General features: G+C 47.0%; 1 protein-coding gene across 2 annotated transcripts in view; it reads left to right on the top strand.

Annotated features, from left to right (window-relative positions):
• Nucleotides 1-17,726, top strand: part of LOC144823936 (sperm-specific sodium:proton exchanger-like) — an 8,804,346-nt gene that overhangs the window by 7,458,244 nt on the left and 1,328,376 nt on the right. For both annotated transcript variants that reach the window (XM_078682870.1, XM_078682871.1), the window contains one exon: nucleotides 9,593-9,778. In XM_078682870.1, the coding sequence (XP_078538996.1) occupies nucleotides 9,593-9,778 (186 nt within the window). The remainder of the gene's footprint in view (nucleotides 1-9,592; nucleotides 9,779-17,726) is intronic.

Raw genomic sequence — 17,726 nt, 5'->3', positions numbered from 1 at the left:
TCTACTAACTTCCTCACTCCTTTTCCCTCAATCCTTCTATATTATCCTCTCTCCCTCAATCCCTTCACTCTATGACTGTTCTTCACTTACTCTCAGTTATCTTCCATTCCTCATTCTTCTAAATGCATCCTTAATTAGACTCTTTTGCGTCTCAGTCATTATCTTTTTACTTACTCCTGTTTCCTGATTTAGTTTTGCTAACTCACATTCTTTTAGTATCTTTCTTACCTTTAGTTCATTTCTCTCTTCTTCTCTTCCTCTCTGTCAGTGAATCTATATGCCTTACTCTTAGTAATTTGCTCTCCTTCTATTTCTTTTTCTCTCTTTTTGTCCGTCTACCTTACTTTATTTTTTTTTCTGTGTCCTTCACTCTTACTTTATTTCTAAATACACTGTTATGATTTTTAACCTCTTCATTTGTATCTTTTATTTTAAAATAGATATTTTACTAATTATAACTTATTTTTTCTCCTCTCTTTCACAGATACAAAGTGTAGTAAAAAAATGTAATAAAAGTTACATTTATTATATGGTAAGTGTGACTAAACAAATGTCGTTTGTCATCACCCTTTGCTTTAACCTCACTAATAATTTCTCAAGCAACCTCACTCCTGTTTCCTTACTCTGCTTCGTTCACTTATTCTTATTCTCCATGTTTACTCCCCTTTCCCTATTTCCCCTCTCACATTCAACTTCTTTCAGTCCCCATTCTTTAGTTCACTTACCCTCTGTTCCCTTCCTTTGCTCCCTCACTCATTCTATTTTTCTTAATTATTTACTTCACTCCTACACACACACCTCATCCCCCTCCCAACACATACACACACCTCTGACATACAGCCCACACACACACCACACACACACCTCATACACACACACACCCCCACACACACTCCTCACACACACACACACATTCCATACACACACATACATCCCACACACATACATCCCACACACATACCCCCACACCCACACACCCCTCACACATATCTCACACACCCTCACCTCCACCCACACCAAAACACCCCACACACTCACACCCACAGACACACCTTACACACCCACACCCCGACCTACACCCACCTACTGACTCCCTATAAGTCACACACACTGCATTACTTACCTTTCTTTGCTGTTTCACTCAGACCCATTCAGGCACTGTTTCCTTTACTCTCACTGTCCTTTCTCTTTGTCACTCCCCATGTCTTATCCTAATTCAATTTTTCACCCTATTGCACCCCTCTTTACTTACACTCACTGTTCTTTTCTCACCTTCCCTCACCGTTGTTCATTTATCCCGGTTCCGTCACTACCCTTCATTCCCCATTTTTTAGTGTCCTTTCTTTATCTTTCAACAGCCACTTACATTCTCCCACTGTTTCTACTTTAGTCTTCTTCCTCTCTCTTCCCTTCTTTCGCTCCCTTATTCATTTTACGTTTCTCACTTTCACCCTATTACACCTTCTCTGTTTTTTACTATGTAATAAATAATCCCTCTGTGTTTCTCCCTCTAGCTCTCTTTCTCTTAACATTACTCTCTTTGTGTTCTTCCCTCATGCTAACTCCTTCATTATTATTATTTTTATTTTTTTGGGTGCGCGCCCCGGTGCGCGTACCCTGAGGAAAAAAAATTGACAGAGATTCTTAAAAAATATATGTTTATTTTTATAAATTAAAGGTAGTTCTAAAAAGAACAGTTTTTTTTCTTCTTTTTGTTGTTTTATATTTTTTTTAATGTTTTTGAACATTTTGTACCTTTTTTGGCTTTTCTGAACAGTTTTATATTTTTTTGTATTTTTTATGGGGAGAAACAAAAAAAAGGGAATTGAAAATGGATCAACTGGAGCAAAAAACAAAAAACTGAAAAAATTAGGGTTTTTTGGGGCAATTGTGGTTGTCACCAGCAAGGACGATGAGCTTTACGCTCTTTTCACCATAGGAGATGAGCTTACCACAATAAATACATGTAATTCGGAAATCCTCAAATCGTGTTTGAATGCAAGGCATTGTCTCCGTTGTCTCTGGTCCCGATGGAGTGGGTTGCTTTCTTTTGCGGGTGGTCCTTGAAGATTGGGGGAGGTTACTGGTATTATTACCAAAAGAATATTTCTTGTTAGGGTTCCCCCTTGAAAGTTCCATTCCACAGATTAGGCAAGTCACCTTGGCTGCATTGACTTTTTTCTTGCCCTCTGGGATAGAAAAAAACTCCCATACAATGTGTGGCCTTGGCTGGTATGGGGTATTGTCTTCATGCAGCCATCTTCTCCCCTGCTCCTCTTCCTCTTCCTCCTCCTCCTCTTCTTGACCACCAATGTAATGTTGTGGTGGTCCTCTTGGTGGTGGTGGTGGTGGTGGTGGTGCAGATGCTCCAGCTGCTGCTGTAGCCATTTTAAAGTACAAAATATTTCTCTAAGTTGTTCAAACAGGTCTTCCTCAGTCAAAGGACAAAGTCAGAATAAGGAAAAAAGGTGGGGTCTTTCATCATTTGGAAAACAAAACTGTTCTGGACCAATGAAAAGTGTTATTTTCAAGTCACATGATCCGGGCTTTAATCATTTGGAAGCCAAAACTGATCTGCACCAATGAAAAGTGTTATTTTCAGATCACATGACCCGACGCGCTTACGCTACGCGCCTCGGGGCGCGCCCGTAGTCGCGCCCCGGGGCGCGCCCAGGGGCGCGTAGCGTAAGCACGTCAGGACGTTGCGCGATCGTATGCGCTCGCGTGCTTCCGGGTGCGCTTACGCAGTGCATCATATGACGCATCACGCGGCTACGCGATACGTCACGATGTTGTTTTTGTTCGCGGGAATAGCGCTAACGGGACGCTCACCGGTATGCGCCTCGGGGCGCGTCGTAACATTGCGCTTACCCGTGCGTTCACCGGTACGCGCCCCGGGAGCGTCCCGGGGCAAAAATAAATAAATAAATAAATAAAATTTACATAATTATACAATGTAAAATTCGTTATAAAATGTTTTACTTTTTATACCTATAGAGATTTGCTATTAAAAAACCATTGAAATTCACTGAAAAAACCATAGGTTTTACACCAGTTATAGTTAGGAATTAGCATTTAAAAAACCTATTAAATTCACTGAAAAAACCATAGGTTTCACACCAGTTATAGTTAGCTGGAAGTTTTACTCGCATAAAACCATTGAAATTCCCAGGTTTTAGTTAGTTGGACTCACTATAACTTGCGCGTGCAATGCACTGCTGATGACGTCACATATTACATCACTCATGACATGGTCAGTGACATCACTCATGACATCACTGATGACACCATCCAGTGAATGTGTGTCTTTCTGAAAAATAAATATTACTGAGTAATGTTTAAATATTTAAATATATGTATTAATGTTTCACTTTGTGTATAAGTGGCTGCTTGGGTTGGCGAGTAGCTACATGTGTATGTATATGTCACAGACACTTTTAAAGGACAAGTCATGCTTAGGGGTCCATATGAGATTCAAAGTAGTCAGTTATATTTTTAACTCAATTGGAAAATACTGTAGAACAGAGAAATACTTTGACATCTTGAACAAGAATTTTTTTAGTCCAAAATTAGTCACATCGAATACACATGAGTGTGACTACTCATGATTATAGTGCACTCCTCCGAAAACATTTGAAAGAAAGACTAAAGCAAAACATAAAGTGTAAAATGACGCTTCTCCAATGGTAACATCTTATATTCATGAAGGAATTGGCATTGATGAAGTCATGCAACATCTGCACTTTGCGAATAATAAAATGGTGACTTATTTTGCCAGAATATTTCTGGTTTTAAGTGGAACTGCGTGATGGCTGTTATAGAGCCATCCGCACATTAAAGTTTATTATGGTCCTTTAAAAATGTAGGGACCCAAAAAATGTATCCTTGGAGATCATTACTCACAGAAAATGGCAGCATAGCCTTAATCAACAGGTGTGGAACGTGGAATGTAGAATCATGAATGTTAAATGGTGGTGCTGAAAGAAGACGAAACTCAAACGCAGGCGTTGAAAAGCAAGTCTGTTTGGACCTACAATTGCAATGTGGAGTTTCTAAACAGTACAGATTAAAGAATATATGGTAACGCAGTTTAAAATGAGCTCCTTTAACATATTGCTTAGAATCTTGAATTATCCACAGACTATTACTGTCCTGTTATAGCATGTAGTTGAGGAACTTTGTGCTGCTTTTCAGTCTCTATGCCAGCTGTGCATGGCAGTCTGATCCTCCTTTCTATATGTAGTTAAGAATAACGGGCCTGATTTACTTCTGTGGTTTCCCAGCTTAAGCTTACACAAGGAGAAGATGGATGGAGTGCTGAAACTTTTCAGACACTCACCCCCAGTCACAGATCTGGGCTGAGTCCATTATCATTCTTTAGCTCACTTTGCCTCCCTAGTTTGGACCCAGCCATATGCAAATCAGTCTTCACCCTGTGCCTTATGGGAACAGTCCAGCCCAAATTGCCAGGCCAGGTCCTCCCTGGACTGGAATCATGCATCCTGGGGTAACACCATCTCATCTGCCAAGCTAGCTTGAATGCAGTGGCAAAGTGAGCAAAGGACTCACGTCTGGGAATACCCAGACAACTTAGGGCGAACAAAGCAAACACACAGAGATGATGGACGGAGTGCTGAAACTTTTCAGACACTCACCTCCAGTCACAGTTCTGGGTTGAATCACGGCCATTAAGACAGTCTTAAGCCAAGAAACATGATCCTGGTATGTTCAGGTGTTTTTTTATGTTCTGAAACAATCTTAAGGCAGTATTAATCCACTAAGCATTCTTAAAGCTGTCTTAACCCTGGAAGTGGAGACTGCGGAGACGTGTAATGAGGGCCTCCCCAACTCTTGCAGAGTTCCGAAAGTCCCTAAAGACCTGGCTATTCAGCTAATCAACCGGACACTGCCAGCGCCTGGATACCCTCACAGGTGACAAGAAGTTCTCTACAAATCTACTGATTGATTGATAGATGAACAGTCGTAAGAAGACAGTTTTTAGCAGTAATAGAATGCTTCCTAAATGATGGCAATCTTCATCTGTTAAGATAGCCACAAGGTACTCTTAAGCTACAGAACAGCTTTTGTAAACGAGATCCAGCGTATTTAGGGCTTTCTCAATTATAGCTCCTTACATTGTTTTGAATAATGCTAGTGATTGTTTACATTCCAGTATGTAAAAGAAGAAGAGGTCTCCATTCGTGGTATTGGTCACATAGATGTTAAACTCATTAGTCAGTGTTGCCCAATACGGGTCTTTCGAGTAGCAATTCCCATATTGGCTACATTATGCTCATTGATCATTACCCTTACTGCTTACGCCTGACAAGCAAGAAGTAATTAACAAGCATTTACAATGCAATGGTCTCGCCTTTGCAAAAGTTAGAGCTATTGGCATTGTAAATGACAACATTTTTATGTATGTGTTGGTTTTGAAAACAGATAAATAAATGGCATTGTCATTAACAATGCCAATAGATTAATCTCTCGCAAATGCGAGACCTATTGCATATGCAATGCAATAGGTCGCGTATTTCCGCGAGTTTGAGCTATTGACATTGCAAATAACAATGCGTTTTCTCACACTGCTGTCTCTCTCACACGGCTGTCCAAACACACACAGACAGAGCCAAACACACACAGACCCACACAGAGCCAAACACACACACACACACACACAGAGCCACACACACAGAGCTACACACACAGAGCCACACACACAGAGCCACACACACACACAGAGCCACACACACAGCCACACACACACAGAGCCACACACACACAGAGCCACACACACAGAGCTACACACACAGAGCCACACACAAACACAGAGCCACACACACAGAGCCACACACACACACAGAGCCACACACACACAGAGCCACACACACACGGAGCCACACACACAGAGCTATACACACATACACAGAGCTCCAGAGAATAATTCCAAGACCAGTGAAGTTTAAAAACTCTTGAGGAAACTTAGATGAGGTAAAACATGAAATGTAAACAGGAAATGCCTCAGTTCAGTCGGTTGATGTGTCAGCTGCAGAGATATGCATGTAACCTTCATGTCATAGGTTTCAGTCGGACTAACTTAGCTCAGCGGGTTGATCATCACGATCCAGAGTTGTGTGTGAACATTGAGAGCTCCCGCCCCAGTAGGTAGAGCAGGCCGCTGCTGGAGAGCTGCACATGTTTAAGTCACATGTTCTGCACTCCCCTGGGGGTACGGGCCCGCAGACACACACCCACTCACCACCAGTCACCCTCCCAGCCCCTCTCTTCACAGTCCATCTGCCACACACCCACGCCCATTTTGCCCGTCCCCTGCTGGTGACCGAGCTATAAAATATGTTCTCCACTTTGAACCCTGCAGTGTTACACATTGAAAAGTGGGGCCACATCAGTCAAACCAACATAGCTCAGCGGGTTCATCGTTCCGATCCGGAGTTGTGTGTGAACATTGAGAGCTCCCGCCCCAATAGGTAGAGCAGATTGCTGCTGCAGAGCTGTGCATTTTCAAGTCACATGTTCTGCACTTCTCTGGCGGTACGGGCCTGCAGACACCCCCCGCTCACCACCAATCACCCTCCCAGCCCCACTCTTCACAGTCCATCTGCCACACACCCACGCCCGTTTTGCCAGTTCCCTGCTGGTGACCGGGCTATAAAATATGTTCTCCACTTTGAACCCTGTGGTGTTACACATTCAAACAGAGGACCACATCAGTCGGACCAACATAGCTCAGCGGGTTGAACGTCCCGATCCAGAGCTGTGTGTGAACATTGAGAGCTCCCGCCCAGTAGGTAGTAGATAAGTAGGTTATTCCCCAAGTCCATCACATGGGAATCTTTACACTGTCTGAACACTACTGTCACCTCGTTATTAAATGTCTGATTACAGAAATTAATAGCTGATGGTTATCAGTTTACTTTCATTAAGTGTCTGCAGCAACATTGCACACATTTTAACAACTTCTGACCACCCTAACAACATTGTTTACTGTTAAAATCTGCAAATTACATGGTTGACGGACTATGTGGTGAGTGCGGCAAATTCCTTTAATGCAGAAAACGCCATGGACGCACAATATCGTTTTTCAGGTGCAATACTCCTTTATTTTATCCCTGAAACTCTGCTGTCCCATTCTAGAAGTGCTGTAGCTGCAGGGCACACATTTGAGAAAAGTACTTTTGTGTAAAAGCAATAAGATCGTCAAAACATTCCTTTGCGTGCCAAGAACAAACAACGCAGTTTAAACTTCCTCCAGAGGGCACAAAACTTGTAATCTCTTCCACGTGGACTTTCGCGCTCAGAGTCCACTGGCATGCGGAAGCAGCGTGTTAAACCGGGGGAGGGGGGATGGAAGGGAAAAAGTGTTTCCATTCTGTGCACACAAATCCCGTCCAACACATCCTTATAATCGGCTTTAAAAAAATAGGATGACAGACCTGAAAATGATTATAGTTCCATAATTAAGAAACGATGGTTCGTCACATAATGGAAAATGCGTACTTGGCCGAGAGAGATGTTAAATAAAAAAAAAATACCGCTCAACAAATGTAACAGACCATCTATCCCTTTAAAATGAGAAGCACATGCCTGAAGCGCAGCGTCACCAATGTAGTGCCTTTTGATCTTGCATACTTGTGTATCATTAAAAATGTAATTTTTGCATTAGAGGCCAAATGTTTAAAATATCAGTGGGTATAAATGTTGGTGCAAAATTGCATCAGTGTAATTCCGTGTAATCAGGAAATGTGTGTGCAAACGCATACTGGCAATGGCGCAACCCTATTCAATGGGACCCTTCACTCTTAAACCTTGATATCCCCTTTTGCCCTCTGCAAATTGGGAATCAATTGTGCTTTCAGTAATGTGTAATCATATATGATAAAAGTCAAGGCCTAGCTCTTAATTGATAATACTAGGAACACAATACGAAATACAGGGTGTATGCCGTAGCTGCAGTCACGCTGATCCGCATGCGGTGAACGCTCTCAACCTGAAGCACAAGTGAGGCTGGGATGAAGTCGAATTTATTCAAGCCTTCCATTCTATTCCAGTTATTGTAATTTGAAATTTTTCGAATTCATTCTTCCAATATTTATTTGTGGGTGCACATCAAGTGGCCATAGCATAGTAGCCTTCCACTCCTTATCCAAACGCATTGCACTGTGGTACCTGTAGGAACATACACACCTCAATTCGCAGCATTTAAAGCTTTCAGAACCACTGACACATGTTTCACTCTTTTTCCATTCTTCGGTAGAATAGTCTCGGTGACAGTGTAATTCGACTAAAGGCTACTTTGCAAATTGTTCAGTATCAGGGCGCCTCCACGGGCAGATTCCCCCTCTCAGGACATTGCTATCGATCCAAAGCAATCGACAAGAAAAATATTTGAAAGTACGAATAGACCAGAATGCTATGGAAGATTAAAAAAAAAAATCAATTACCGTCTGCGGAATGATGTTCGATCTCAAGTTACAATCAACAATGCGCTCTAATCTGACATCTGTAGTGCCAATGCTGGCACGCGCCCTTTACAAATGTCCTATGCGCGTGCACCCAGGAAGTTGCTTTACTGCTAAGCTCTTAGATGCGGAGAATGGATAACGCAATTTTCGAAGATGCAGTTTATGTTATATCCCATTAGCAGATAACAGGTCTACAGGGCAATAAATGGGGGGTGTGGGGGTAACATGGGACGATTGCTTATAAATCCACCGACGTGCATGGGCAGGCGATGAAGTGAGCACAAAGCGTCCATTTGCCGCTGCCGACGGGGGTTTCATCCGGCCGCAACAGGCTGTTCGTCTGAAAATGAAATGTCGCCATGAATCCTCCGGCCCTCGCTGCCACTGCAGTCGAGTGACCTAATGGATCATTATGCGTGCGCGGCGCTAGGTCAAAATCATCTCGGATAAAAGCGAATTCGCTTTTAATGAGGAGGAGAATGGGTATGACCTCTGTGTTACCGCACCCAGGGCACAAGTCCTAAAACAAGCGATCGCCATCTCTAAGCCCCGTCCTTTTCAGACTGGGGGGTGTGTTTTTGACTGAGAACGTCCCTAGGTAGAAAGAATGTCAAAAGCTCGCCCCCCAATCCGAAAAGGACGGGGCTTAGAGCCAAAGAATGACGTCACTGGGACCTCTTCTCTAATGGCTGGCTGCTGTTTAGGAGGCCAGCCAATGGAGAAGAGGGGCGGGGCTTAACCGTGCTACTCCAAATCAATAAATCTCGCGAGCTTGAGCGAGCATGTGCGCACCCGACGCCACGCGAGACCTAAAAAGGGCTGTAGGAATGCACTAAATGATTCCACTTGGGATGAAAAGGAATGCGTAGGTTGCTAAGGGGGCTACATTGGAAACTATAGAACGTCTGGCAGATATGGAGGGTTTTTCCTTGTCCTTACTGGAAAATATTTTAAAAGAGAAACTAGTGATAAATTGTCGAAACAAAATCGATAGAAGCTGTCATAATGGAGTTGCGAATCATTTGCTCATGCATTTTTAACCATCTTTCTTGTTTTGATATCTGTTTGAGCATTTGTTTATGTACTGTCTCTATTTCTTATTACAACAGCTTTATGGTTCAAATCCTCGTTTTGGACACGACAAAGATAAAGAAGATGAAGAAGCTTACAGCGCTGACACCACTGTTAAGATACCTTTTACGGATTATAGAGGAATTGGAACAATTTTATGCGAGGTAAACTGTCTCACCAAGCACGAAATGGAATTCTCAATTGCATGCGAAACTGCAGTGCAGGTGAGGAACTAACATGTTTTAATTAATATAAATATACTTCCTTCCACCATAAGTTGTCAGTTTGTGGATTAACAGTGAACATATATTTGAATATATATTGTTGAAAAGCCATATTTCTATCTCATGAATGCCACTGTTTGCCTCGAGTTCACAGGTTGTAACTAGTTGGATTTGTATGTGCAGTGCACCCTTGCAGGGTTTTTGGTTGGTGGATGCATGGGTGTTGCAGTTATGGGTATGAGGTAAGTTCCTATTCTTAGATTTTTAAAGAAGTCATTATCCACTGCATCGGTTTGGAGCAACACCAACTATTGATTGCCTATTACAATCTCTCCCACATACAACTGCTCAACCACCCCAGTTTCTTGTGTTTATCTACATACTGAACATTCAAATAGCAATCGTGTTTATGTCTTGATTGAGTAGAGCTTCTTGTCTCCAGGTTCTCAGTGTTTGAGGGTCCTTGCCCTGTTCTATTTTCTACTTTATATTTTAGTTTCATCCTTTGAATGTTTTATTAATTGCTTGGTGGCGTATGCCAGCATTCATGCTATCAGGAAGTTGATTTTGACAAGCCTTTTGACAAGCCTTTGCCACCGATGATTTTGGACCTGTATAGGATTTGCACCAATGTCAGTCAAGGACCCTACTATTTACTTAGTTAGGCATGCTTTACGAGTGCTTCATATTCCCACTTCTTTGCTAAGAGTGGGATGGATATTCTCATCTCCAGTGGTTTGTCCATGGCCTATATCTGATCAAGCTATGCTTTTATTGTGAAGTGTTCGAGGTCAAAGGAGCAGCGCAGTGTTGTCTCATTGGCGTACCCACTTCTCCCAGAAGAGTTTTGATCCCCTTACCTCAGTGATATGTGCTGTTCCTCCTTTCTCTATGCTAACAGACAGAATTAGTGTTAGAAAAATCCTAGATTGTGGATGTGGCTTGGCCATTTAAAATGGTAGAGGCACCAGAGTGAGCTCAAGTGTCTGCTTCATCAGTTACAGCCTTTCCAAATGACAAAACGCCCTGGCAGACACCCGAAGGAAGCCCTGGAGCTCAAAGACGAGCCCCCTGCAGCTACTTGGGGACCACATGTGCAGTAGACCTGGCATTTTTAATGATGACGATAAAGACCTCGTGCTCCCTGGCTCCTCTTTCAAATGGCTGCTGCAACACACTTTACACACCACCCCCTTTTGTACTGCAACACACTTTACGGCCCGAGGACTGACTGTCAGGACCATCCTGTGAACCTGCCAGATACAAGGGAGAGGCAGAGCTCCACTCGAAGCCCTCGTGGAAGGGTGTTTTCCCTGACTTGTTCCCCCTGGCTGCCCTTAAGAAAACAATTGGGCCCAGGCAATATTTCCGAGCGAGGGTACGAGCCATCTGAAGCCCTTTCATATGGTGGCGCCCCTGCAGTATCGTGGTTCTGGTGAGAGTTTTGGACATGATGCGATGATTAGGGGTGGAGGTGGGGCGGTGGTACTGCGAGTGATTTCACGCCTCTGGCTCCTCTTGGAAGCAACAGCCATAACCCCCGCACTGCGCCCCCATTCCCGTTTATGTACCCATATGCCTGGGACCTCTGTTGGTCCTCTGAATGAACAGGCCAACACCGTTTTAGTTTCTTAGTGGTCAATGTTGGCCGCAGTTTTTATTATAATCCATGCATATTTATCGGTCATATGTCATATGCGATTTGCCATACAGTACTATTTGTGACTTGTCATGCGTGGTCATAAATCATCCGCCTGTGTTTGCTGATCACTTCGTTGTCCCTTCCCTTTGGACTGGCGGTTCGTTTGTTAGTTCTTTTGGGTTGTCTCAGCGCTTACTCTGCGCGGGGGTAGCTTCCTTCCCGGAGTTTGGGCCATACTTGCCACCTTGTTGGTCTATGTTGTGCCCTGCCAGCCAGTGGGGCTGGGCAGCGAGTGCCGTCTCCGTCTGCTACCCCCTTCTCATTGTTTGGCCCCTCACCCTGCCGTCCGGCATCCCAGTGTGAGGGTGCCAATTCTTACACACCGCCCGTCGGTGTGTCTCCCTAGCAACCATTGTCTCCTTATTTTCCGCCACGCCGCCAGGGAGGCTTACATCTTCCTGCGGGTCCCACCCTGTGTCTGAAACAAGGTGCTCCCTTTTTTTTTTTTCTCTACTTGCAACCAGTCAGTGCCATTGCACCCCACAGGTTGTTCCAAAACACCTCCAACCCTTCGTCAGACAGGTGGACTCCGTCGCTTGCGTAGAGCTCGGAGCGGCCCGGGTGGATGAGCCCGTGCCTCACACTTTTCATACCGTTGACTCTGCAGAATTTTCTTGCAGCTATGTTCAGCTTCCTCCTGGAATTTTCCACTGCTCTCTTTGATTCTGCTCCGCGCCATTCCTGTCTGCTGATGAACTCCGACCATATGACAGCCGTATTCTTGAATGACATGGCCGTCTCCGTGAGGTCTCTCTGGATGTCATGGAGGAGCGCCTTCCTTCCCCTGCTCACCAGGTCATTCCCCCCCAGGTGGATGATCAACACATCGGGGAGCCAGGGTGTGTCTGCCTGAACTCTCTCCAGCGCCGCTGGTAGCTGCTCCCATCTCATCCCCGGCCTGCCCAACCACCGGATGCAAGTGTCCACCGGCTTTCCTTTCCGCTTGCAGCCTCGCTGCTGCCAAATAGACTGCATCCTTGACACGAACGAATGGCCCACCACCAGCACCAACCGCGGTCTCTTCCCTGCTGGATTAATGTTCACAATAGTCAGTTCGCTGTAGGGGTGGTGCCACTGAGGCCCGTCGTGACGAGCAATTGATTTTTACACCAGGTGGGGCCTAACGTATGCCCGGAATGCACGGGACCGCGACCTACCTACCGGTTTTATCCCTGCCTCTGACATCCCATGATGAGCTGCTGACGTAGCAGCCCCAATCCTGAAAGAGTGTGACCCGAAAGATGCAGGCGGGAGACCTGCTTTGCCTAGGGCCAAGCGCATTACCATTGTGAATTGGAATTTACTTAAGAGGCTGCCGTCCTTGTGTTTGAAGAGGGGCCCCTCCCCTACTGGCCTGATTGTCATGAAAGCCTGCAGGCAACATACTGCACAATACCTTTGATCCTCGATGCAGTGCAGCCGGATTGTGTTCCCTGCCCCAGCTTGGTCAGTCTTGGAGCGCCGTAGCCGAATCTCAATCTGGGCCCCTTTTGGTGTTATGTCCCTAGCTTGTAAGGAAGCTTCAGCGGGCCCACCCCTGTTTGGGGCTACCAGTTCGCTGATGCGGAAGGCCCAGAAGAAAGCAATGGCAAATGCTGCTCTAAACAGGCTGAGCTCAAATGCGTCCCTTGTGACGCCTCGCAGGGCCTCCAGCAGGAGAGCCAGCTATGAAAAATCTATCGGCCGTCTGCTGTCCTTTCTCGTACCCTCGGCGCGCCTCCAGCCCTTCATGGCTGCCTTGACGTAGTGCGACGCCGCTGGGTCCTGCCCTGCCGCTAACTTGGTGAAGTGTGTCACTGCCGCTAAGTGCGCCTGGGCCAAGGATCTTGATTTTTTACTGTTGTATGCCCATAGAATGAACCTCTCCACTGCTGTACCTGTTGCCCCAGCGTCATCCAGGCTCTGGATACCCCCTATCTGCATCACCGTGTTCATATACCTCCTGTATCTTTTGGCTGCCTCGGGGGTGAGAACCTGGTTCACCAGTACGGCGAGGTCTACCCCGCCAGGTCCCACAGCTGCACCGGAAAAGGGGTCATGTCCTGATCTGCCCTGGGTGCCAGCTGCCTGAATCTGTCCATCTGTGCTCTTGAAAGGGCGTCCGCCAGCTCGTTCTCCACCCCCGGTACGTGTCGTGCCCTCAGGTCTATGATGCCCTCCAACTGCAATTTAACCAGGTGGGGCATTAGTGTCAGTATCTCTGGGCACCTGGCCGCCCCTTTGTTGATAGATTGTACCACCCCCTTATTGTCAGACCAGATTGTGAGTTTCAAATTGCGCAGCTCGTGTTTCCAAATCGAAAGAGCCACCACGATGGGGAATAGTTTGAGAAATGTTATGTTCTCCGTTTTGCCTGACCTGTGCCAGGCACCTGGCCATTGCCCCCTGCACCATTTGCTGCCCAGGATGGCCCCAAAGCTATGGCTGCTGGCTGAATCTGTGAAAAGTGCAATCTGTCTGCATGTCACCCATCCTTCCCTCCAGATGAGGATCCCGTTAAAATTCTTCAGAAATGGGTCCCACATCTGCAGGTCCTGCTTAACGCCCGCTCCTAACCTCACATGGGGGTGTTTGCGTGTCATGCCTGATGTCAGCTGGGTCAGCCGCCTAGCGAAAACCCTGCCTGCCGGTATCACCCTTGCAGCAAAATTGAGCTTACCAATCAGCCCCTGGAGCTCCCTGAGTGTCGCTTTTTCTTTCCCACACAGGTTCTTAATATCCTCCCTGAATTCTGTCACCTTCTCCTCTGGCAACCTGGAGGTGCCTGCTATGGAGTCCAGCTCTATTCCTAGAAACGTGATTGTTGTCGCCGGGCCCACTGTTTTCTCTGCTGCCAGCGGGACCCCTAACTCTTTGGCTAAAGCTTGGAATGCAGCTAATGTCTGGCCGCATTTGTCAGTTGCGGCCGGGCCTCTGAACAGGAAGTCATCCAGGTAATGGTGCTTCCCCCCCTCTTGGTGCCTGGCGTGAAGGACCCACTCCAGGAAAGTGCTGAATGTCTCAAAAATATGCGCAAGATACTGAACAACCCATGGGTAAGGCTTTGTCAAAGTAGAGCTCCCTCTCCCACTGAAAACCCAAGAGGTGAAAACTGGATGGGTGGACTGGAAGGAGGCAGAATGCCAATTCTATGTCCGCTTTTGCCACAAGGGCCCCGTGGCCCGACGCCCGTACTAGGTCAATGGCGTCGTCCACTGTAGCGTAACCCACTGAGCAGGCCTCGGGGCTGATCCCGTCGTTAATGGATGACCATTCGGGAAATGACAGATGATGAGTTAATCTAAATTGGCCTGGCTCCTTCTTGGGCACCACCCCCAATGGCGAGACCACCAGCCCTGCATGCGATTGGGGGGGGAGGCAAGGGACCCTCTATCCTGCCCAATGCTTTTTCTTTTTCTAACTTCTTGGAGACCACCTCGGGGTGTTGCTGGGCACATTTTAGGTTCTTTGCCCCGCCTAGCGGCGGGGTGCCCTTGAACGGGATAACAAACCCCTCCTCAAATCCTTTCACTAGTGTTGCGGCGTCAGCTTTGTCGTGGTACATGTTTGCAAGCCTGCGCAGCTGTTTTGTGTTGATGGGGGACCTAGCTAGGCTGTATTGATGAAATTCCCCTGGACTCCCCCTACACTCAGCTGTCACCTTACTGCTTCTTCCTTTTCTGTTTTTTGTCTCTCCCTTAGTCGCCTTTGCGCTTGCACCCAACAGCCGGGTGTCCTCCCCCACAACTGGAGCAAACGTGTAAGAACTTGCAAGAAGACCCCCATGAACATTCGTTGGCTTCATATTTCCAGCATATGGCTGCCCCTCCCCGCGGCGGCGAGGCCTTCCATGTATTGTGTCCTCTGTTTTTCTGGAGAGTTCTACATTTTCCATTGTGAAAGGGGGTACAAAAGGGCTGCTCACTCCTCCCTGCCCAATGCCTGGTCTCATTAGCAATCATCATCTTGTGGATGAAACCAGACACATACTCCTCATTCCAGTCCATCTCTGGGTGGGTCTGCATCTTAAACGGAAGCCTTTATCATACTCCAACCAAGCATCCCCTGGAAATTGCCTTTGTGCATTGTGTATGTTAGATTCATAGAGCCAAAGATCTGCGGTGCAGCGCGGGAACTTCTCCACAATTATGCAGGCCATGATCCTAAAAGCGTCTAGCCAATTGTCAAAATTCCGCTCTTTCCTTTCCCTCCTCCTTTCTCTTCTATCCTCCTCTTTCTTGTCACAGGCTGTCAGGTCTAGCCCGTCCAACTGGATCTCTAACAATGTAAAGATGTCTATAAATTCCTTCTTCCAAATTCTCTCCTTGACTGACAGAGGCATCAGACTAGCTAGCCCCGTGGTCCTGGTTGTTAATGATGCGGGGCCGGGGGAGGGCCGCGCATAGGGGTCTGTGCCGGGAGGGCAAGTGGTGGGCTGCCGGCAGGGCTGCCCCAACCTGCTACTGGTGACCCTAGACCCCCTTGCCCCGCTGGCGTGCATTGTCCCCTCAACTGTGATTGTCGCACTCACCCCGGGTCTATCAGGTGCCACGGTAGCCTGAACATTCCTCATCCCCTGGGTCGCTAGCACTCCATTCCCTCTGCGTGCTCTGCCCTTGCAGGATGAGGGGTGTCAAGGCTTTGATGCAATCCTGCACAATAGTGCTAATATGCTCACCACTTGTCGCTGCCGTCTCCTTCCCGCCTCCTGGTCCTTCTGTCCTCGGGTAGTCTACCGGCGGGGGGGCTTTCTTCTTCCGCTGCGTTTTCTTTGCTGCTGCTGCTGCCTCTTTCAGCTTGGTTGGGAGTCTTCTCTGCCGCTTCTGTGCTGGCTGCTCCGCTTCCGCCGGTGGTTACCTGCTCGGTCCTCCTCCAGCGCCCTGGCCCAATTGCGACTGCAGCCACTCCGTTCCATGCACCTCGGAGGCTGCCCGGATCTGCTTCAACAGCTCCCCCAATTCCCTCCTACTGCTCATGCTGCTGGTTGCTGTACCTTATCCTGCCTTCCTGCGAATATATGCCGGTTGGGGTGCTGCCACCTGAGTAATGCACCAAATGTATATCTCTGGGTTCAATAAGATTGCTGCCTGGGTGTTGCTCACTGACCCCAACCTTGCTCCTCAATCACGCCCGCCAGCTGCAATGCGGTACGGGGGGAACCGGCAGAGGGCCGTCAGCTGATGCCTTACTGCTTTGCCAGTCTAGCTCACGCCCCCTGTTGACGGGCGAGGGTGCAAGCAATTCCCAATGCCTTCCGTTCGTCGCACGCCGGGCGCGGATCGTGTTTTTTGTGATTACTGGGGTTTCGGCAACCTCGTCGCGTCCCCCTTCCGTGGCCGCTTGCTTGCTCTTGGGAATTGCAAAAAACACAGTTGATGGACAGAATGTAGAACAATGTCATACATTCACCCCAGTACAAGGATCTGGGCCTAAATCCATCATTTTTTTGCACTCCACACCACCCTGGGTTAGACACTGGCTATATGTAAATCAGCTCTGACCCTGTGCCTCTTGGGAACAGTCCAGTCCGAACTACCAAGCCATGTCTTTCCCAGACCGGAATCAAGCATCCAAGGACCGGTTTCTGGCTATCAGCCTTCATCAGCCTGGATAGCTTGACTCCAGTGGTGTGGAGAGCCTGGGACTCACGTCTGAGCATACCCAGCCCACTCGGGGTGAAAATTGAAAAAAACACAGTTGATGGACAGAATGTAGAACAATGTCATACATTCACCCCAGTACAAGGATCTGGGCGTAAATCCATAATTTTTTTGCACTCCACACCACCCTGGGTTAGACACTGGCTATATGCAAATCAGTTCTGACCCTGTGCCTCATGGGAACAGTCCAGTCCGAACTACCAAGCCATGTCTTTCCCAGACCGGAATCAAGCATCCAAGGACCGGTTTCTGGCTATCAGCCTTCATCAGCCTGGATAGCTTGACTCCAGTGGTGTGGAGAGCCTGGGACTCATGTCTGAGCATACCCAGCCCACTCGGGGTGAAAATTGAAAAAAACACAGTTGATGGACAGAATGTAGAACAATGTCATACATTCACCCCAGTACAAGGATCTGGGCCTAAATCCATCGTTTTTTTGCACTCCACACCACCCTGGGTTAGACACTGGCTATATGCAAATCAGCTCTGACCCTGTGCCTCATGGGAACAGTCCAGTCCGAACTACCAAGCCATGTCTTTCCCAGACCGGAATCAAGCTTCCAAAGACCGGTTTCTGGCTATCAGCCTTCATTCAGCCTGGATAGCT

Source organism: Lissotriton helveticus, chromosome 3_1 (assembly GCF_964261635.1).
Source record: "Lissotriton helveticus chromosome 3_1, aLisHel1.1, whole genome shotgun sequence".
Lineage (NCBI taxonomy): Eukaryota > Metazoa > Chordata > Amphibia > Caudata > Salamandridae > Lissotriton > Lissotriton helveticus.
The sequence above is the reverse complement of the archived record's forward strand: the minus strand, read 5'-3'. Positions and strand labels throughout refer to the sequence as shown.